The sequence below is a fragment of the Gasterosteus aculeatus genome, chromosome Y (genome assembly GCF_964276395.1).
Source record: "Gasterosteus aculeatus chromosome Y, fGasAcu3.hap1.1, whole genome shotgun sequence".
NCBI classification, from domain to species: Eukaryota; Metazoa; Chordata; class Actinopteri; order Perciformes; family Gasterosteidae; genus Gasterosteus; species Gasterosteus aculeatus.
Window position 1 is genome coordinate 3113234 of NC_135709.1, and position 19606 is coordinate 3132839.

Genomic DNA, 19606 nt, shown 5'->3' on the forward strand with positions numbered 1-19606 from the left:
TTGTTGCCAAAATGAGTTTTACAACAACAAACACCTGAAACAAATGTCACTTAAACACACATACATACATGTTTTCACTTGATTTCTATCAGTCGCACAAGCACATAAACGAAGGGGCAGCTCACCCTGTGAAACTTTGATATTTAAATGACCCGGAGTGAGGAGACAGATAAAATATTCACATGCAAAATGTAATGTAACTAGGCCTCAACGCTATGTGCAAATTGTCTTTGTCCAGCTTTTTCACGCCCGTGTGTGTGAAGCAAACACAATCTGTCAAAAGTGGCTGCTGAAAAAAACCAACTGCTGGAAGCGGGGCTACATCTGGAACACATGAAGTGGTTTACTGACACGTTGAAATCCTACACAAATAAATAATGTCTGTTTGCTGTGGGCCCTCTTTCATTTTCATCTCTCGGGTTACATTTGCTTTTCTGATTCCTTTTTAAACCAGAATTCGAGTAATTATTCATAAAGATCTGGTCCCCAAGATGTAGTCTGTCTGTCCAGCCGTATCACACACACACACACACACACACACACACACACACACACTAAAGAGGAGCACGTGTCGCAGGTCAGCCTCAGCTTCACCTCACAGGTGGCAGTCACAGCTGTTCTCAGACACAAACACACACACACACACACACGCACACACACTGCAACTGCAACATGACGCCACCTAGTGAAGCGATGAGGCATTGGACGGTTATTCAATCTGTTGCACTGGAAGCAATATTTCTGTTTAAAGCATTTCCACCGCCAACGACTTTACGTGAATGTGACATTTATCATGTGGATTAGAATGTTGAATCACGCCGAATTGATACACTGCACTCAATTTAACAGATATTTTGTATTGGATACAGTGTTGTTGTTTTTTACATTTAGCCACTGGAGTGATTTCAACAACAACTGTAGACCGGGAGCACAACATTGCCAAAAACCACAGGAAATAGAAGCTTTCATCCGCGTCTCTGTTTTTCTCCCCTCTCGACCGCGTTATACATCACAATGAACTCCGGTGGAGACAATATTCCTTTGCCGATGCGTCTGAACCTCAAATAATGAAAAATATTGATTTGAAACACTGTCGATATTACTCCTTGTCATCGGGGTGCACAGGGAGAGAAGGGGGCTGCGTATTGAGAGGCATTCTGAGGGGTGCAGCGCCATCTAGCGGCGGGTAGCGGTACTGACGCGTTCCTGGCAAAAGTGTGACCCAGAGGTGAAAATTCTTCTAATCTGCCAGTGCATTTCTACTGACACGTGAACAAAGCATAAGGACATTTAATCTAAATAGTATTTGATTAATGGAATGATAGCAGCACCAGTAAGAGGGCCGTTTTCTGACCGAGTGCTGTAAATCGGAAAGTTATTGGCCAGCCGGAATGGGACGAACAGCAGTCTAGTCTATTTAACTGTATTGAGAAAAATCTTTTTTTTATCTTATTTCATTTTTATTTGCTTTAAATTTAGCAACGAACCTACCGCAAACCCCCCAATCATTTTTGGACAGTCTCTCAAGGACACTGAATTTCAAATATTCAGACCTTTGCAGCAAATATTGGCACAGCAACAGCAGCAATGTTTGTATTTCAACAGTTTACTCTTTTAATTTTTTCAACTGTACTCCTGAACATTAGACCTGATGAAGGTCTGAAAGCTTGAATCTATTACAGCTTTTACCAGCTGCTTACACACGTTTTCAAAACTAAGTCTCCTTTTTTCAAAACTCTACACACAATTCTCAAAACTGCACACACAAAATGCAAAATGCCTCACATCTCCTTCAAAATGCAACGCTGCACTCAAAATGCCACGAACACATCTTTCATAATAATACATTTTGGGATATACCATGTAAACACTGCTGTTCTAAATCTAAAGCTCTTTGGTCTTTCATAGGCTTACATCTACATTTAAATACAACGTTCTACAGTGAAAGTGACGTGCTGAGAGGGGGTAACAAGTACACCGGAAACGCCAATGCAATGTAGAAACAGAATATAATTATTAGGCCAAACATTACTGTTGTATACATATACATACAAGTATATTCTTTACAGTAGAATACAGTAAATTGTGGGGTCCCGGTCCAGGAATTGGCAGGGGGGTAGAGGGGGTACAGTCCCCAGTGCTGAGCTCCATCTCTTCTCCGAGCTGGGTCTGGCCACAATACTTACGTTTTCTCTTGCCAAACATCGAGGGAGGTATCTCCTAGCATGGCGTATGCAACCTTGGACAGAGGCAACTTCTATGTCCACACATGCGTCCTCCATTGCCTGGAGAAGCGGCATGCGGGCTTAGGGTTGGCGATCATACAGTTCCCAGTGCCAGGCTGAGAAGAATTCCTCTATGGGATTTAGAAAAGGTGAATCTGGGGGTAGGTACAGAACTACACATTGTGGATGGGTGGCAAACCAGTTTTGGACCAGAACAGCCCGGTGAAAACTAACATTGTCCCATATAACCACAAATCTAGCAGGCGCCTGATCTGGATCAGGGACAAGCATTGTGTGAATTTCGTCCAGAAAAGTGAGTATATGGCCGGTGTTGTGTGGACCCAGTGTGGCATTGTGATGGAGGACCCCATTTTGAGTGATGGCAGCACACATGGTTATATTACCCACACGCTGTCCCTATTTATAGGCCCACTAAAGCAGTGATTAGTTGGTGATCAGTTAAGCAATCAGTGTTTGCACATGTTAGCACATGAGGAGTGTGTCTGTGTGACCTGGTGAATAAGTGTAGCATTTTGATGGAAAATGAATGCAAGTCACTTCCGGATGGATCTATGTGTTTCAGGTAGAGAATTGTGCGTAGTGTGTTTTGAAAAGAGTGTTTCATGCAGTTGAAAACTGAGTCAGAGGCTGAGAAATAGCTTATGGTTTTGAAGATTTGGCATGTAGTTTTGCACTTTGAGTCGGAGGTTTCAGAAATCGTGTGACATGAAAATATTTTGTGTGTAAGCAGTTGGTAAAAACTGTATAAAATACTTCACTTCGGACATACACCTGCTGTGCCTTCTATTCTACCTGCTGCACATTTTCAATGTTCTTGTACCTCGGCATTGTTCCACGAGCGGGGTGAACTTCCCAGAAATGCATACTAGATTTCAAGCCAGCAGGGTCAAATGTTCCAACGGTTGTAAGGGCGTCACGAGGTGGGTGAGACTTCTGTGTGTCGGCCTACTGTAAGTGTAGGTGCAGTGGGTGTGATGAACTCTGACGGTGCTTAGCGGAGGATGTGGTTTTTCGAAGCAAATTATTCATTTGTTTTCGCCCTTTTGTGATATTATGTACCTGACTGAATGAAACGTGTGGGATGGCCCTTACCAGCCTGGCAACCGCATGGTTTCACTCCCCCTTCTACCTTTTCTTTAAAGGTAAGTGACTTCAGAGTTCAGTACGCTCATGTATGATGAGCTTAACTTAGTCTGTTATGACCAGCAGTGCAGCGTGGGGTTTGTTCCCACGCTGTTTTACACTTTAACACCTGGTGGCCGGCCTTCTGAAAGTAGAAAAGCGCTTAAAGGTAATGCGATAATTCTCAAAGGGGGACCCTTTACTTTTTTCGCGGCGCATGCTGGCGAGACCAGTAGAGTTTAGTAGAGTAAACATTTAGTGCACGCGCACACTATTACAGATATAATTCTCATTTGCTTTTGAAAATAATCTTATTAAGAATATAGGCAAATCTGCGTGTCGTGTTTTGATTTTTTTGTTTGTAGCCTACAACATATCGGCAGATCAACAGCGATGGAAAGTAACTAAGTAGGCTACATTTATTCAAGTACTATGCTTTGTTTTGAGGTAGTCTACTTTACATAGTTCAATTTTATATATATTTATATATTTTTTATAAATATTATATTCATTTTACACAACTTCATTTTGGTAACTAGTTACATTCCACGTTGAGATTAATGTAGGCTACACTTTAACCGCATCAACAATCATAATCCAATATTATAAACACAGGCAGTACTTTAATTTAGTATATCGTCACGCTAATCTCGTGTGCTCTTACTTTAGTCAAATGTCAAAGGCAAAACTTTCTTGCAGTTTTACGCAAAAGATCCGAGTACTCGGGAGATATGAAACCGGGGAGAACAAACGTCGGGTTTTGATGACGCCATCACTGGGACTTTCCGGATACGTCATTCGGGGCTTCCGAGTTCCTAAGCTAAGCGCTACCCCTGTTGTTCATGTCGCTAGGCGCCGTAAACGTCGCCTGGTTGCTGCGGAGGACGCACCGACGGAGACCATGAACACCCCGACGGCGCCCAAGCGCCCCGACGGGTTCGAGTGTTGAGGCGTCGGTCCCCGGCGCGACGGCGGGGCCGCGGGGCGGAATGTCAACAACGCGGCCTTTGCTCGGAATGAGGCGAGTCGCCGAGCTAACGTGCGCCGAGCAGCCGGCCGGCGGGCTCCCCGCGCCCGCGGCGGCGGCGGCGGCGGGGCGGCGGCAGCGGCAGCAGCGGCAGCAGCGGGAGGCCCTCACCGTGGACGAGTTCACGGTGCCGGAGGCGAAGCAAGACGAGCTGACGTGCGCCACGGCTCGAGTGGAGCAGGTTTTCAAAGTGACGTTCACCATCATCGGCCTGCTGGACCACGCGGGGCCGCCGCACGGCAGCAAAACGCCGCGGCAGATATGGCTGCAGCTGCGGGGAACCGGGGACGACGTGTCGAAGGCAAAGGTGAGGTCGCGTTGAGCCGTTTCCCGCCGCGACAAACGGGGGTCGTTGTCGACCGGATAACCAGTGTTGTTTGGCCCACGCAACGGGTGTGTCTCGATAAAGGGTGTTGTTGTTGTTGTGGTTGTTGTAGCAACTAAGAGATAAAGTTCAACGCCGACTGCCTCTTCCTCTTTAGCCCACATCCGCAGTACTTTATGACGTCACGTCAAATATGTCTGACGTTGGATCGGTTGGCAAAGAAGCCACCAAATGGTGTCACACCCACGGGCAATTGTGTCTTTGTGTTCAGTGGCCGGCGCCGTGTGTTGTGCTTTGCACAACCCTGATTTCCAAAGGAATACTTTCCCGCCGCTGACCACAATCTTACAGGGTTTGGGGTCACGTGGACGCCAATGGGAGAGGTGGTGTACCTCTGGGTGCAATTGTGACGAAGTGACGTGCAACGCAATTCCTTTTGTGTGTCACCGAGGAATGAATGCACTGCATTTATTAATTTCCCCAAGACCATCTCAGATCCCCCGGAAGGGCTCTCCTACTTTTGATATCTGCAGCACGATGTGGCCTCCGTCCTAGTGAAGCCGTGCCCAGTGGGACCGAATCCCATCAACTGACACTAAAAGTCGCCGTCACGCCCAAAGTCCATTTTTTAAAAAGAAGCACCTGGGGCCCGCGACGCATTTTTGAGATTTGTATATGCAAAGTGCCTGTTGGCATCTGTGGCGTTCGCCGATCCCTGTGTGATTTCCCATGCGTCTGTCACACTTCTGCATCTTGTGTCATGGGTCTGTTTAGTTGCTTCCCCTGTAACCAGCTGTTCCGAGCTCTGCTAGTCAACCGGAGACATATGGGGCGGGGGGGGGGGGTCGCCTGTTTAAGTCACGGTCACAATGGCCAATCTTTCTTGTGGTGGAGTACACTTTGTGACTGCTTGTATTTAGGTTGATTGGAAAATGTATCCACGGCGGGCAGCCATGTATTTGCTTTTCATACTTTAATATCCAAATAAAATTTCCCCTAAATAACGGAAGGATTCCCCAAAGCCAACTGCAGGGACTAACGTTGTGAGATTTTATTGACCTAGGTGTCTTCTCCGTCTCCTTTGGTCCTGAATGACGACGTTATCTCGTCTCCCTTGATGTGGAGGTGACCCGTGGGCGTCTCCGCATGCCAGCACAGATGTTTGTACATCGGGCGTGGGGGCGATACAGTAGGGATCGAGAAAATGTGTTCACTGGAAAGGCGTGCAGGGCGGCGTTTCTGGTGAAAGTGGGACGGTCGTGTTTTAGGTGAGATTTTGAGTTCGACGCGTTGCCTCTTTTCGTTGCCACTGTTTTTGAACACCTTTCTATTGGCTCTGTCATTTGTGACAATCCTTTATATATTTAAAATCAATCTAATGTAGCCCGCAAACAAAAAAATAATCGCACTCGTTTTCATATAAATCGATTATCCCGACAGGCCTTTGTTGCGTCAAGGCTACTCAAAGTTTTCCTTGTGCAACTGAGTCATATAATGTGAAAACATCTCTGCAGTGGAATCCGCTCCCGGTGGTCACCGCCACATCCACTTTAAACCACTCATTTTAAAAAGAAAAAGAAAATAACTTAATAACTAAATCTCTAATTGAATTGAACTAAATAAAAAAAAAAACAGATTTCCATTAATAGTTTTATTTCAGCAACAATTCTGGTGCCCTTTTCAGTCTGACGTCCTTTCTATATTTTGTTGAGTCATTTTACATTCATTCTCAGTTTCTTTTCTTTTTTTTTCTTGCACATTAATGCTAAATAAATGTGACAGTATTGTTGTGGAATATTTCAACAAAACTTATTCGGGAGAAGAGAATGAATTCTTTCAATGTTTATCTAATAAAAAACATTGATGAATGATCGAAGTTGCAAAAAGTCCATTTATTGCTTGCAAGCAGGAGGCAAACCAAGTCGAGATAAGAACCAAGGTTAAGATTAAGAGGGCAACACAAAGTGCTCCTTTTGTACGAGCGCCTGTTAACTCCCTTTTTTTTTTCATATGGAAACCTCAAATCCTTTCTGCTTTTGCACATCAGCGTCAAACACAGGCACTTGAGACGCAGGTTTTAGCACAAGGCAACGTTATAACATATGTTTACCATCACAGTATCTGCTAGGAAGTAACCGCACCCGCCTGCAGCTGATTCATCCGAACATTTCCCTTAGTCGCGAGATTCCCTGAATCAATGACGAGTGTTTAGTTTCGCCGTCTGTCAGCGCAACGGCTCTGCAGCGAGTTGCGTGGGAGTTTGTGTGCTCATGAACAAGTACAAGCGACTGTTGCCGCTATTCCTGTAAATAAAAGTATTTAATTTAGACTAACGTGATTAATTCCAAATGTCGCCGACATCTCTGCTATTTCTTTTTCTTTCGTTTAGTAGGGTGTCATTGAGCTGCAAAAAGCAACGCAGTCATGTGTGCGCGTGCGCATTCCTAGCATGTCGCTCTCCTTGTCGTGCAGGAATATGTTCGAGGACTCTGTGACCCAGAGCTACGGAAAGAAGAGCGGTACCCAGCGGACATGCACTGCATTTTTGCTGGAGCCCGCGGCCTCTTCCTGGACAGGCTCATGCGGGACACGAGCGCCGAAGTCGTGGTGCCTGAGCCGGGCCGCCTGCGCCTGCTGGGCCGGGCTGAGCCCGTAGTGATGGCCCAGAGCCGGGTGCAGCAATTTGTAGCGCTGTTCCAGGTAAGTGGGTTTACCGCACGGTGGCTTGTGGGAAGGAGATTTCTTTTAGGTGCACGGAGGGGGGGGTTCGTCTACATTATTAATCCGGCGCTCGCCCGAAGAACTCGCCTCGTCCTCCTGAAACTCTCGTTTGTGACGCATCCAGGAAAAGCAGAGTCTGCCGAGCGAGAGGGAGCCCGCCGTGAAGCGGGCGTTCAAGTCCTTTGTGGAGGAAAGGGATGACAAGTACACGATGGAGCTTCTTCTGCTGCCCAGTGCCCTGAAGGAAGAGCTGCTGGGGCTGGCTCACAGCCCCACGACCACAAACTCATCCTCCCGGGTTAGTGGATTCCATTTAAACACAATTTCTTAACACCGTTTATTGCAGTACATCATTAACCGCTGTGTCGAGCTTGTCCAACTTCAGAAGCCCTTACGGTTGATGTAGTATGATTTACTACATGTACACGTGTCCCAATACGTATATACACTACACTTTTTTTGGCTTCATCGCCAAAGCTTTACATTTTAAGTTTGAAAGGGAAGTCATGATGGTTTCCGCTCGACCAGACGCCGCTCCCGACTGCGGCCGAGATCGACCAGGACCGCTCGCAGAGCAGCACCCCCGTGACGGAGCTCTCCAACCAAATCCTCGGCACCAGCTTCGAGGAGAAAGGGGGCGGCGGCGGCAAAGTGGGAGGAGCGACGGCCTCGGGTCCCGAGGGCGCCCCGCTCAACGGCACCCGGCCCTCGCACAAGCGGCGCTCGTCCGAGAGCGAGCCGCGCGACACAAAGAGACAGTACTCCCTGGAGCGCCGGGACGAGTCGCCGGAGCGGGCGAGAGAGCGACAGCGGGACAGAGAGGGCGGCGGCGGCGGCTGCAGATCCAAAACCCCCTCCACGTCTTCCTCCCTCTCCTCCTCTTCCTCCTCCTCCTCGTCCTCCTCCTCCTCGGGGAAAGCGAACGCCGTGGCCGGCGTGATCATGCTGGACGCGAGCGAAGGAGCCTCGGATGACGGGGAGGCCGTTAGCCCGGAAACCAACCTCCGCTGCTTGGTCAACTTCTTCAGGTAAACGAGCGAATAGGAGTTCTTCATTAATACATCATTAAGCAGTAAAGCTGTACTTTTATCGTCCAATAATGTATCGGTTCAAGGGTGTTGTTGGGGCCGACGCGCAGCAAAATTCTAAAAGCGTAGGTAAGTAGCGGCCTTTCAGCACAAAATGGCGTTCGCCACCAAACGTTGTGCATCGCATTTCAGTAGCCTGGAGGAAAAAAGAGTCCCTGTACGTGTAAACAGCGTTGGGTCTCCTTGCAAGATCTCGCCGCATCTCATTAATTCTCATGGCCGATGACGTCCACCCTAATTGTCCGGTTTGCAGAAGCTCCACATTGCCCGAAACCGATCATTTGTTGGGATTTACGGTCTTTTTTTGTCAACTAACGGTCGCTCAATAAGGCACCGCTGTGACTCACTCTCATCCAATCAGAACGCTGGATTTCATCCACCCGTATTTTAATGCCTTTTAGAACATTTCTTTTGTTTTTTTTAGAACTATGGGTTACGAGCAGGCAGTGGTGGAGCGCGTCGTCAAGGAGACGGGACAGACGGAAGATACCTTCCTCGTTCTGGAGAGAATCGTTGAGGAGACCCAGCGTTGTACGGAGGGCTCAAACGGCGGGGAAAAGGAGAGGCGACTGAACTCTGTGCGCTCTCCTGACACTCCCTCCTCCTCCTCATCGCCGTTGTTGTCTTCGTCGTCCTCCTCTTCCTTGGTCGCTCGGTTCAAAGAGAAGGAGCGCGAGCTGAGCAGAGCATCGGCTGACCAGGGCCGATCTAAGGAGAACATCAAGCCCAACCAGCGCGGAGGCAGCAGCAGCAGCAGCAGCAACGGTCTGGGGCACCGCAGGCAGTGCAGCGGCAGTGAGACCAGCACTCAGCAGGTAACTTTTCAAACAAAACACCTGATCTCCATTTTTAAGTCCTTCAGGTGTCCTTCAAGTGTAACATTTTTTTTTTATTTTTGCTTCTCCGCATGATCCATTTCGGCTGATATCAGATAAAATAACCTAATGTTGTTAGTTACCCTGCGCTCCACTTTGCTCCCTGAACGATCTCGCGCCCCCGTCTCGTTTCAGGCCGTCGCCATCAAGCGGAGCTCCAGCGCTCAGGGAGGAGCAGGACGCTACGAGGTGATCACCATCGACGACGAGGACGACGACGGCGGCGTCGTCCTCGCGAACAGCAGAGCAGCGGACAGTCGGCCGTCGCGGGTGACGACCCTGGCGCCGACCCACCCGGACGGCCAGTCTGGATCCAGGACGGACTACTTTGCGCGGGGAGGGGGCGGCGGCGTCTCCCAGAGGGACTTCCTGTCGAGGGGCGGGACGCAGACTTTGGGGGGAGCGGTGAAAGTCGAGGCGGTGACGGCGCTGCGCAGCACGCCTCAGTGGTTCACGGCCAACGCCAACTCCTTGACTTCGACCCCCAGTGTAGGTATTCTCCTCCCGGCCACCCAATAGTGGGTTTTCGTTCACTTTTTCATCTCTTCAAATGTAAATTTGCGACAATAAAAGTGTAATTTTGTACATCTTTTATACATGTATTTAAATGTGTTGCCTGGGAAAGTCTTTAAAAGAGAGTTTAACAAATCCGTTGTTGGACTTCCCGATGGATCAGCTTACATTCCTGCTGATTAGTCATTTTCTTCTTGTAGAGAAACTTGTATTTACATGATACACACTTGGTGAAAACAGCCAGACTTGTAGGGCAGTGTATATTGTGTATATTGTGTGACACTCCGTCCCACTCATGTTTTGCGTCACAGTGCTGGAAATGAGATCTTAAACTTTGTTGTGATTTCATGTCGTGACTCACCAGTTATTTCACGAGTGAGTTTTTTTTTTTTTTCTCTCTACTCTCCTCCTCAGTCAGCTCAGCCCTCCTCCCGGCCGCCGGCCTCCGCCTATCAGACCATCAGCCACACGGGGTCCCACGGGGTCGGAGCCAGGGCCCCCCCTGCCAACGACCCCCCCGTCGCCCCGGTGACCGGCTTCGCTCGTTTCCATCAGTCGCTGCGGACTCCTTACAGTCTGAAGTTGCCAAATGAGCCGGGACGTCAGGAGCTCCGACACGTCATCATAGACGGCAGCAACGTGGCCATGGCGTAAGTCGGCACCACCTGCTCCTGCGTGTGTGTGTGTGTGTGTGTGTGTGTGCGCGCGTGTGTGTTTACAACAGCTGTCCGCAGCTTGTGTTCTGCTTCAGCAAACTGCGCGATGGAGTTTTTCTTCGGTTTGAGTCACGTCGGTGTGACATGGATATGAAATAGTGCACACGTGTCGTGCTTTCGATGACACATGTAATACCAAACCGGGAGCGCACGCAGCCTCGTTCCTTTTGCACACGAAGCCGCCGCCGCCGCCGCCTTTCCCATCAACGCCGCCACTCTCCTCAGTTGAGGTCACACACACACACACACACGCACACACTTTTAGTCATACCGGGGTGTGGTGCGTGGGTCACAGCTATGACCCCTTTTTGTGTGGGCGCACCAAAACTCCACCCACGGATTCACACAACTTTGTTACTCATCGTGCGTGTGTGTGTGTGTGCTGTTTTTGTGAAGAACGGCCCTTTTCTAGTAAAAACATTTCCACATTGGAGTCTTGAGAATGATGGTTTGTTTTACGCTGCTGATGTCTAATCTGTCTTCAACCCAGGGCCACTTTGTAATGCGTGTGTGGTGACGTCACACAATGCATCGGTTGCAGGTGCTGAGGGGTTCCTGACTTGCGTCACACCGCTGGAGATTTTTTTAGAATATTTTCGTGTCGGAAGCAGAATGTCCGCTGTGCGTCTCTGCTTCACGGCCGCTCACGTGCGGCCGAATCGGTGATCGAGTTAGTAACCGGGAGCGAAAGGGAAGTTGCATAAAGAAGAAGTGACGTAACTGGCAGAAATGCACATGACAACGGAAAAAAAACGACAGAAGCTCCCTTCACGGTGGGCGACATGTTGACCCCTCGGAACAGTTTTTGTAATCATTTCTCTGAGAAAATCCATCAAATCCTCCTCCGGCACGAGTTTTGACTTCTCTCCAGCGTGCACATCGCTCTGCCCCGTTTCCCCTCAAGTTGCACTCGATCACTGTCAGAAAGATGGGAGGGCTTAGAGGCGTCGCAATTGGGCAGACGCCGCCTTTTAACACACAATCGCACACATCGGAGACAATCAGATAAAGTGCATCGCGTCTCTCCGCTTGTAAACAAACCCAAGTGAGGACGTCACTGTTTGAGCTCCGTGGCTTCCTGCTTGGCCCGACCTCGGGGGGCTTTCTCGCCGCAGCTGCTGCTGTTTTTTGTTTTGTTTTGCGGCAACTCATTTTGTTGCGCAGACCGCTTAGTGACGTGCGCCACCCTCCACCTCGCGCCGCCGCGGCTGACCCAGATTGTTGCCGTTGACGTGCAGTGCGTCTGTTTGGCTGCTGCAGGGGAGCCGGCTGAAACCAGCCTTTGCCTCGGTGCTGACCTGCTGTGTTTTGTTTTTTCCCCCCCCCCCGATGTTCTTAATTTTGCATCAATAAGCATCATTTGGTTTGTCTTGCGGCTTCGTCGCATGGTGGAGTTGTGACGACGTAATGCTTTCTCACAGCTCGCCTCATGCTATCTGCCTCTCCTCCTCCTCCTCCTCCTCCTCTCTCCAGCCACGGCCTTCATCGCTTCTTCTCCTGTCGGGGAATCGCGCTGGCAGTGGAAACCTTTTGGAGGCTCGGCCACAGGGAGATCACCGTCTTCGTCCCCCAGTGGCGTCAGAAAAGAGACCGCTCCACAACAGGTACGCCCGTGCGGCTCGCCGCCTCCGACTGTTTGTGCCGTGGCGCGTCATTCTTTGAACCGGCCACACGAGGGCGGCCACGATCCAAGCAAATTGTGTTTGGGTGTTCTTCTTCTGCCATTTTTACCACGGTGTAACATTAATAGAGTTGTTGTTATCCTATTACAGAGCAACATTTTCTAAACCAGCTAGAGGACCTGAGACTGCTCTCCTTCACTCCCTCCAGAGAGGTGTGTGGCCAGAGGATATCCTCACATGACGACAGGTACACACACACACAACACACACTTTTCTTAAAGCTTGGATTGAATCAGACTTCTTAGAGGAGAGGGTCCTTTTAAATCCACGCGGCGTCGAGCCGAGCGGATTCCTCTACACCTGCTCTGCCATCTTTGGGCATTTCCCCTTGTATTTATCTTGCTAGTGTACAACTCTGGGTCCCGTACGTCCACCCATCACTATACTTTCACAGTAGACACGAGTAACCTCGTTAACTAGCGGACGGATTCGACAGATCATCGTCAAGTGCAAAAGCGGTGTCGTATGATTTCATATGAAGTTTTGCAATGACTTTTGAAAGCCGGATCTCCTCAGCGCCTTCGAGTTGATTTGCAAATGTGTCTGTTCTGACATAATATGTAATATGTCACGTGTTTTCTGGACTCTCTCTCTCTCTCTCCCTCTCCGTCAGGTTCCTGCTCCACCTAGCAGAAAAAACGGACGGGATCATCGTAACCAACGACAACCTGAGGGACTTTGTCGACACCTCGGACACCTGGCGCAAGATCATTCAAGAGAGGTGATCGACTGCTGTGTGTCCAGTCCGCCGCTCCCATTTCCCAACAAGCCACTGGAGATCCGCCGACTCGTCTATTTGCTTTTTACTAACATTCTTGTTGCGCCTGAAGGAAGAACAATGAGAATCCAGGAAGCAGATTAACATTGACTTTAGTTGGATTTCGAATCAAAGGCGAAATATTCAATCCGAGCTATAATTTAGTTCATTTTTATTTAACATTTGAGGAAGTAAACGACAGGGAATGTTTGTGGGACAGTTGATTGACACCGACGTCGTGGTTCAGTTTACTTTCTTGGACCCAAAAAAGCTTTTACAGTGAAAAGTACTGTACTCATTTGAATGACTTATCAATTAGATAGATGTTTATGAACTGCACTTGAGTCACCGCAGTGTACTTGCAAAGCACGGAAGGTTTGGTAGGTAAATGTGGGCTTTACACAGCTGTTCTTTGCTTTTTTTGTTGTTTCATTGTTTTTCAAGGGGACAATTATTCCCACGTTAAGCCACTCGGTTGTGTGCATCTTCAACGACGCTGACAAAAAGGGTTATTTTATGTAACATTTAACGATATACTGCAAGGTTATGTGGTGCGACGCTTCTTTTTAAAATTTTCGATGGTTGCGATAAACGACACCGCCGAGCGGGACGTCTTCCTGCAAAACAAATACTGTAGGTGTTAATAGACAGTTCAGATGAATCCCGCTCAGAAATATTTTCCGTTGGGAGACAAAACAATCCCCATTTGCGAAAAACTCGCGTTTACCTGATATGTTTACCTGATATTGCTTGTCCTTTTCCACCGGCAGGTTGCTTCCGTTTACTTTCGTGGAGGACCACTTCATGATCCCCGACGACCCTCTGGGGAAAAACGGACCCCACCTTAACGTCTTCCTGCGTAGGGACGACCGGTGGGCTTCGCCTGCACATGTCTCTGCGTCGGAGCCGAGAGGAAACCCGCGGTACGTCTCCGTCCCGCCGCCGCCATGTCACGTGCTTGATGATGCGATGACCTGAGTTGTTGTTGTTGTTGTTGTTCTGGCCGTGCTCCTCACTTCTATATCTACCCCCCTGTCAGGAGGGCTCCAGTCTCCCCTCCACCTCTGAGGCCCTCAGACTTCCGGCCTCCCCCCCAGCAGCCGGTTCGCGGCCCGGCGCTCCACTCCGCCGCCCGGCCCCCCGCCTCCACCCACCGGCCGCCTCCCTCCCCGACGCCCCGCCCCGCCACGCAGTGGTCCCACTCCGGCGGCCCCGAATGGTTCCCGCCCCGCCGCTCCCCGTCCCCCTCGCCCTCGCCCCCGCCCCAGCGGTCGCCGGCGGAGACGACGGAGCTGAAGGGGAAGCTGTACGACATCTTCCCCGACCAGAAGCAGCGGATCGACCGCATCCTCTGCGACAACCCGTACATGAGAGACCTGAACGCCCTGTCGGGGCTGCTGCTGGGATGAACACACCTGTCGGCATAAAACAATTTGTTTCACCGTTTCTTCCCACCTGACGGTCATGGGGAAGTTTTTGATTTTTTTTTAAATCAGATTTCGCGTCACATCAGCTGCTATCGACAAAAGGTCTTTTTTTTTTTTTCCTCGGCGGATGTTTTTCTCGCCCTCGTTTTTTTTGCTTTTAAAGTTGGATGAACAACACGTCCAGAAACTCAAAATCTTAAAAAAAAAAAAAATGCCATAATCGTCGAGCAACAGAGTGTTTTTGGTTCCTTCAATGTGGGCCGAGCACAGGGAGAAAATGTTGTGGACCAACAGCAGTGGTCAAAGCCTCGTTTCCATCAGACTCCAAAGCTGTGAGCTGTTTATTGGTTCCGCGTATTAGTTCTGCACTCGTTACGTTCCCCCGATGGGCCGGGCCAAACTTTTTCAACTCCATTTGTCAGTGAGCGGTTTCAGCAGTCAGCCAGAGTTACGCTTGTTTTTGAAGCGTGTGTCACGAGCTTTATCGGCTCATGTTGGACAGAAACCCCCCCCCCCCAAAAAGTTCAGTTTGGACCCCAGACACATTTCCCTTCTGGGTACGGCGTCTGAGGACCATCACTGTGACGTCCCGACCCCCGCCGTCGGAGGTCATCTGGCCCCTCCGTGCTGCTGCTGTCTTGAAGATGATCTCTGAGAAGCTGCTGAATCTGGATCTGCTGCCGCGATCCGGAAGTGGATTTGAAGCCGCGCTGGTTCCAGTTGTGGTCGACGTTGACCCTGTGCGTTTTGCTCCCGAGTTTTCCGCCTCATGCTTCAGGTAATACGCCTGCAAGCGCCACACTACAAGAGTTTGGATGTATCCTATCAGTTTGAGTTATGATTCACCAAAATTTGAAATAATTTGTGTATTTAGGCCAGAAGAAAATCGTGCAAAGACGACAACCGGTACTGTCATGATACATATTTTGTGTTAAATGGCTGAACTCAATCCACTTTCATTGATGGACCCGCAGAGATCTTGGTGGGTTTTTTTTTTTTTTTTTACCCTCGTACACCCAGAGAACGCGTGGTGCAGCGTATTTGTTGTGCATCAGAGGTTTGTAATGTAAACCCATTTGTAAGAAAAAGAGTCTCTGCACAAACATTTTACAAGGTGTCTAAAAGTCAAATTTGTTTGTACTTGCTATGTTGTTGTAAGGGTCACTGAAGGATTTTTTTTTTTTTTTTTGTTTGTAATATAATTATTTTGTGTATATCAGTTTTACTTTTTTGTAAATTCAAGGTTTTTTTCTGCTACCGTGCACATATGGTTTTGTGTATGTGGGGAAAAAGGAAATAAAAACCGCAGTTCCAATCAAACTTTTGTGTTTTGTTTCTCTAATTCATTCTTCAGAGGCAGTGTAACCCTTTTAAAATGTTTTGTAGTTTTGGGTGCGCTTCCTTTCCACTCCTGGACAATACATAGTGTTTGACATGCTCCCATAAGGTGCTGGCAGTGTGACGTTGACTTTTTTTACTCATGTTTTTATAATAATAATAATAATTCTAACTCAAAAGTTGAGTTTTTAACTCAACTTAACCCATGGCCATCGTTGTTGAGTTATATCCGCCTGGCCTGAAGGGGTCGACCAGACCGACTGCCAGCTCGCAGATTCATATGGAAGCATTTGGCTGCGGGAGGGAATGAAAGGCGACCCCCCCCCCCCGTGCTGTTTGGGCCGTGATTTGTCTTTGGTTTCACATTTAGGGTTGTCTTGTCTGTATTGACGTGAATAACTGCCTTGAACGTTTATTGCCTCCGCACTCCCGAAATGGATGGCTCTATTTTGAACGGGACGGCGTCCCGGACTCGGGGCGTCGTCATTGCCATTCTCTCGAGGCAAGAGAATGGCAGATAACCACAAACAATTCCACAAGCTTCTCTCCAGCATCTCTCGTGTTTGCTTCCGCTGCCACGTGTGTGCGCCGCCGTTTTGGAAGAATCCTTCCGGTATTGATTATTTTGACAGTGTTTCTAGTAGTTTGTGGTGCATGTTGACTGAGTCAGGGGGGCAGGGGTCAAATGCTTTGTTGGCACGACGGGTCCGAGAGTCACTACTGCAGGTTGTTCACTAGGGGGCAGTGTGCAGTGAGACGTGACCATTGCAGTGGCGTTTTGCTCGTGCACCATCAGTGCCGTTACCATTCATGAGCATTTCATTGGTACTACAACTCTCAAGAAAAAAAAGATGTTAGTATTTGTGAGGAACGTGACTTAATAATTTCATCTTTTAGAGCTCTTTTACGAGCACTGTCACTGAACTAGATGCATGACACGGCCCACCTGTGTAAGCAATGTTTATAGTGCAGAGGACAGAGGATGCCTTTTCTTTACAGTGGCAAAGGCCGTTGAATAACTGCCTTTACAGTTTTGCATTCTCTCGTGTGGTTTGTTTTTACGAGGGTCGTGTTTTCGTGAAGAATTGGAAAGATCCGCTTTTGACTTTAAACGGTGGTTTTCCTCGTTGTAGACGTCGCCTTTAAAAAGCGTTTTGCGGCCTTTAATCTTTGTCCCAAACTTGGGAAGATGTTCCACATCCCGGATACTTCATGCCGCTCTCCCGTAAACCCGATAACAAGTCAGCCGAGACCCCAAGCAATGAAACTTTAAATGCAATGGATTTGTGACGACGGGACGTGTTACGCACCCCTAACCTCTTAAACCCCCACGTTGCTTCTATTTGCAAATCTGGTATTGGAAAAAAAAAACGGAACCTTCCGTGGCTCCCCTGCGTGGTCATTCGCTTTAACGTGGCGGTTGATCAGGAAACGCTCAGCTCCACCCGGCCTCCAACCATCTGCCTAGTGTGCAAAAGCCACACTACAAAAACACTTTGCTTTATATTGCAAGTGAAATATAAAGCTTGCATGGTCAGTTGATTATTTCGATATATAGTATTTTGAAAACATCTCATCAAATGAGTGTTTACGGTTGGGTTCATGTTTACAAGCGTAGTGGTTCACTTCCTGGAGGAGCTTTAGAGTAGAAGCAACGCCGTCCAGACGCTTTGCCTCCATGCAAACGTGCGCGGCGGCCTGTATGCCAGACGGATGCACTGTTTTTCACAATTCTCCATGTTTGAGATTCAAGCTCTCATGCTATTGCTTCATGTGGACGGTTGTCTCTCTCCTAAGGCATAAGAAACCCTCGTCTGCTGACCCGCAGAGCTGGAGCGGAATTACAAAAGCGGCCCAAATGGACACGCAGGTGGGCTCGTGGTTTTCGGGGCAGAGCGACGCCAACATGCATGTGAATCCAGAGGGGGGGGGGGGGAAGACATTCCAGATACAAAGTCGTGCCGGTCTGCTTCAGCCAGAGAGATAGCAATGGGGGTAATTCCGGCCAGGAAGTCTAGTTTGCAACAAGAAGTGATGACTTCTTGTAGCAGCAAGAAGCATTTGTGTGCAGCGCAAACCATACGGATCAGCTGTGACAGCAGCATCGATTAGCCCAGGAGTTATTTGCATCAAAGCCCTCGACTACAGGACTCTTAAACAAGTGCTTTTGTATCAAATCCTTTTAGCTGTTCTGTATTTTGGCAAATATAATTTGAAAATGTTTTTATTTTTATTCCTTTTAATTCATTTTTCAAGTGATTTGAATGTAATTTTGTGCAAAGCCTTAAATGTCTTTTTGTAAAAGCAACCATTACTAGGATGACGACATATACTATTTCCTATTAAGACATTCAAATAAGTCTGACACGTGTTTTCTCAATGCCGTGACGTCCGTCATCTTTTTCTCCGTCAGACATTCCGGCAAAAACAAGAGTCCGCCGGGGCTCGTGGATGTGATCGTGCCTCCTGCCACCACTTCTGAGCATAAAATGAGGAAAAATACTGCGGCCTGATCACAGAGTTGTGGCTTTTGCACACTTGACGAGTCCTGTCTGTGACACTGCTGCCCTGGGGTTTTTGTTTTTTTTCTGAATCGGTTCCTTGTCTTTTATTTTGTTGCTCCGTGATCCCGTGTGTGTGTGTGTGTGTGTGTGTGTGTCATGCACGCGTCTGGACGCAACGGTTGTAAAGCGGCTTGTGCTCCACGTGTCATTGGATCACCGCCCCGCAGGCCATGAATTAATGACTAGCTTTGTTAATCACATAGTTACCCAGAGTGGCAGAGTTTCCTCAACCAAACAAATAACCGCTTCTTGACTCGCTCTTGTTAGGAGCCTTTTTGTGCATTTTGGACTCTGGCATAATTGCAATAGACCAGAGTGTCACTGAGAAAAGGCAAAATATGCCAATCCAGGAAGTTATACGAGGAGATTGGCGTCTATGTGATAAAAGGTTAAACCGTCGTCAGTTTAAGCTCAGCTTAATCCAGAATAAAGACACCAAATTTGATTATTGAGATTTGAACTGGAGTTTAACGGAAGGAGGTTAAAAAAACAGCCCCCGTAAGTGTTTTGCACGAGAATCTCAACAGCACACAAGCCCCCAACGAGAAATCCTGAGAAACCCGCAGCTGGCAATTTGCATTATTTCGGGTGGAAGCTGCTGCCAAACAACTTTAAGTCAGGAATTCGCCGATGAGCCGCCTGCTCCTCCCTCTTCCTGCTCGCTCTCTCCTTCATTTTCTTCCTAACCTCTCCCTTGCATCCATCACGTCTGCATCCTCGCTTCCTTCCCCTCGTTCGCTCCTCCTTGCCTCCCGCTTCAGACTGTCGCCCTCGACCACCCCCCCTTCCACACTTCCCCTTTCCTCAAACCCCTCTCGTCGTTGTCTTCTTCTTATCATCGACAACATGTGTGTTGTAACGTCTGATGGGACATTCCAGGTCCAGCGGCACACCAACCGCGGCTCGGCATGCTCTCCACCTTCCCCTGCCTTCCTTCCCCCGGCCCCTCCTAGCTCCTCTCCCCCCCTGTGGTTTCAGATGTTTTCCTCATCATCTCATCCTCAGCAGGAAGTGGGTTTCCTTCACCCCTAACTGGACGACTCCCGTTCATTCAAAATTAGAGATATAATTCTGCCTTTTTAAAAAAATATGAGCTTCATCAGCACTATTCCATTGTTCCATTCGTCTATCCGTTTTGCTTTTTCATCTCATCAAAATAGTATAATGTCATGGTAACATGATGAATGTCAAGGGATTACCAAAAT

The 19606-nt window shown here is 48.5% G+C and overlaps 1 protein-coding gene across 1 annotated transcript; it reads left to right on the forward strand.

The window, feature by feature from the left end:
• Positions 1-3603: 3603 nt before the first annotated feature.
• On the forward strand, positions 3604-15819 carry LOC144390816 (NEDD4-binding protein 1-like). Its single transcript, XM_078097288.1, has 12 exons — positions 3604-4702; positions 7193-7420; positions 7566-7739; positions 7970-8469; positions 8954-9344; positions 9540-9893; positions 10332-10567; positions 12107-12237; positions 12406-12502; positions 12929-13036; positions 13843-13995; positions 14112-15819. The coding sequence occupies exons 1-12, from the start codon at positions 4358-4360 to the stop codon at positions 14479-14481; spliced, it is 3087 nt and encodes a 1028-aa protein (XP_077953414.1). The 5' UTR covers positions 3604-4357; the 3' UTR covers positions 14482-15819.
• Positions 15820-19606: the final 3787 nt, after the last annotated feature.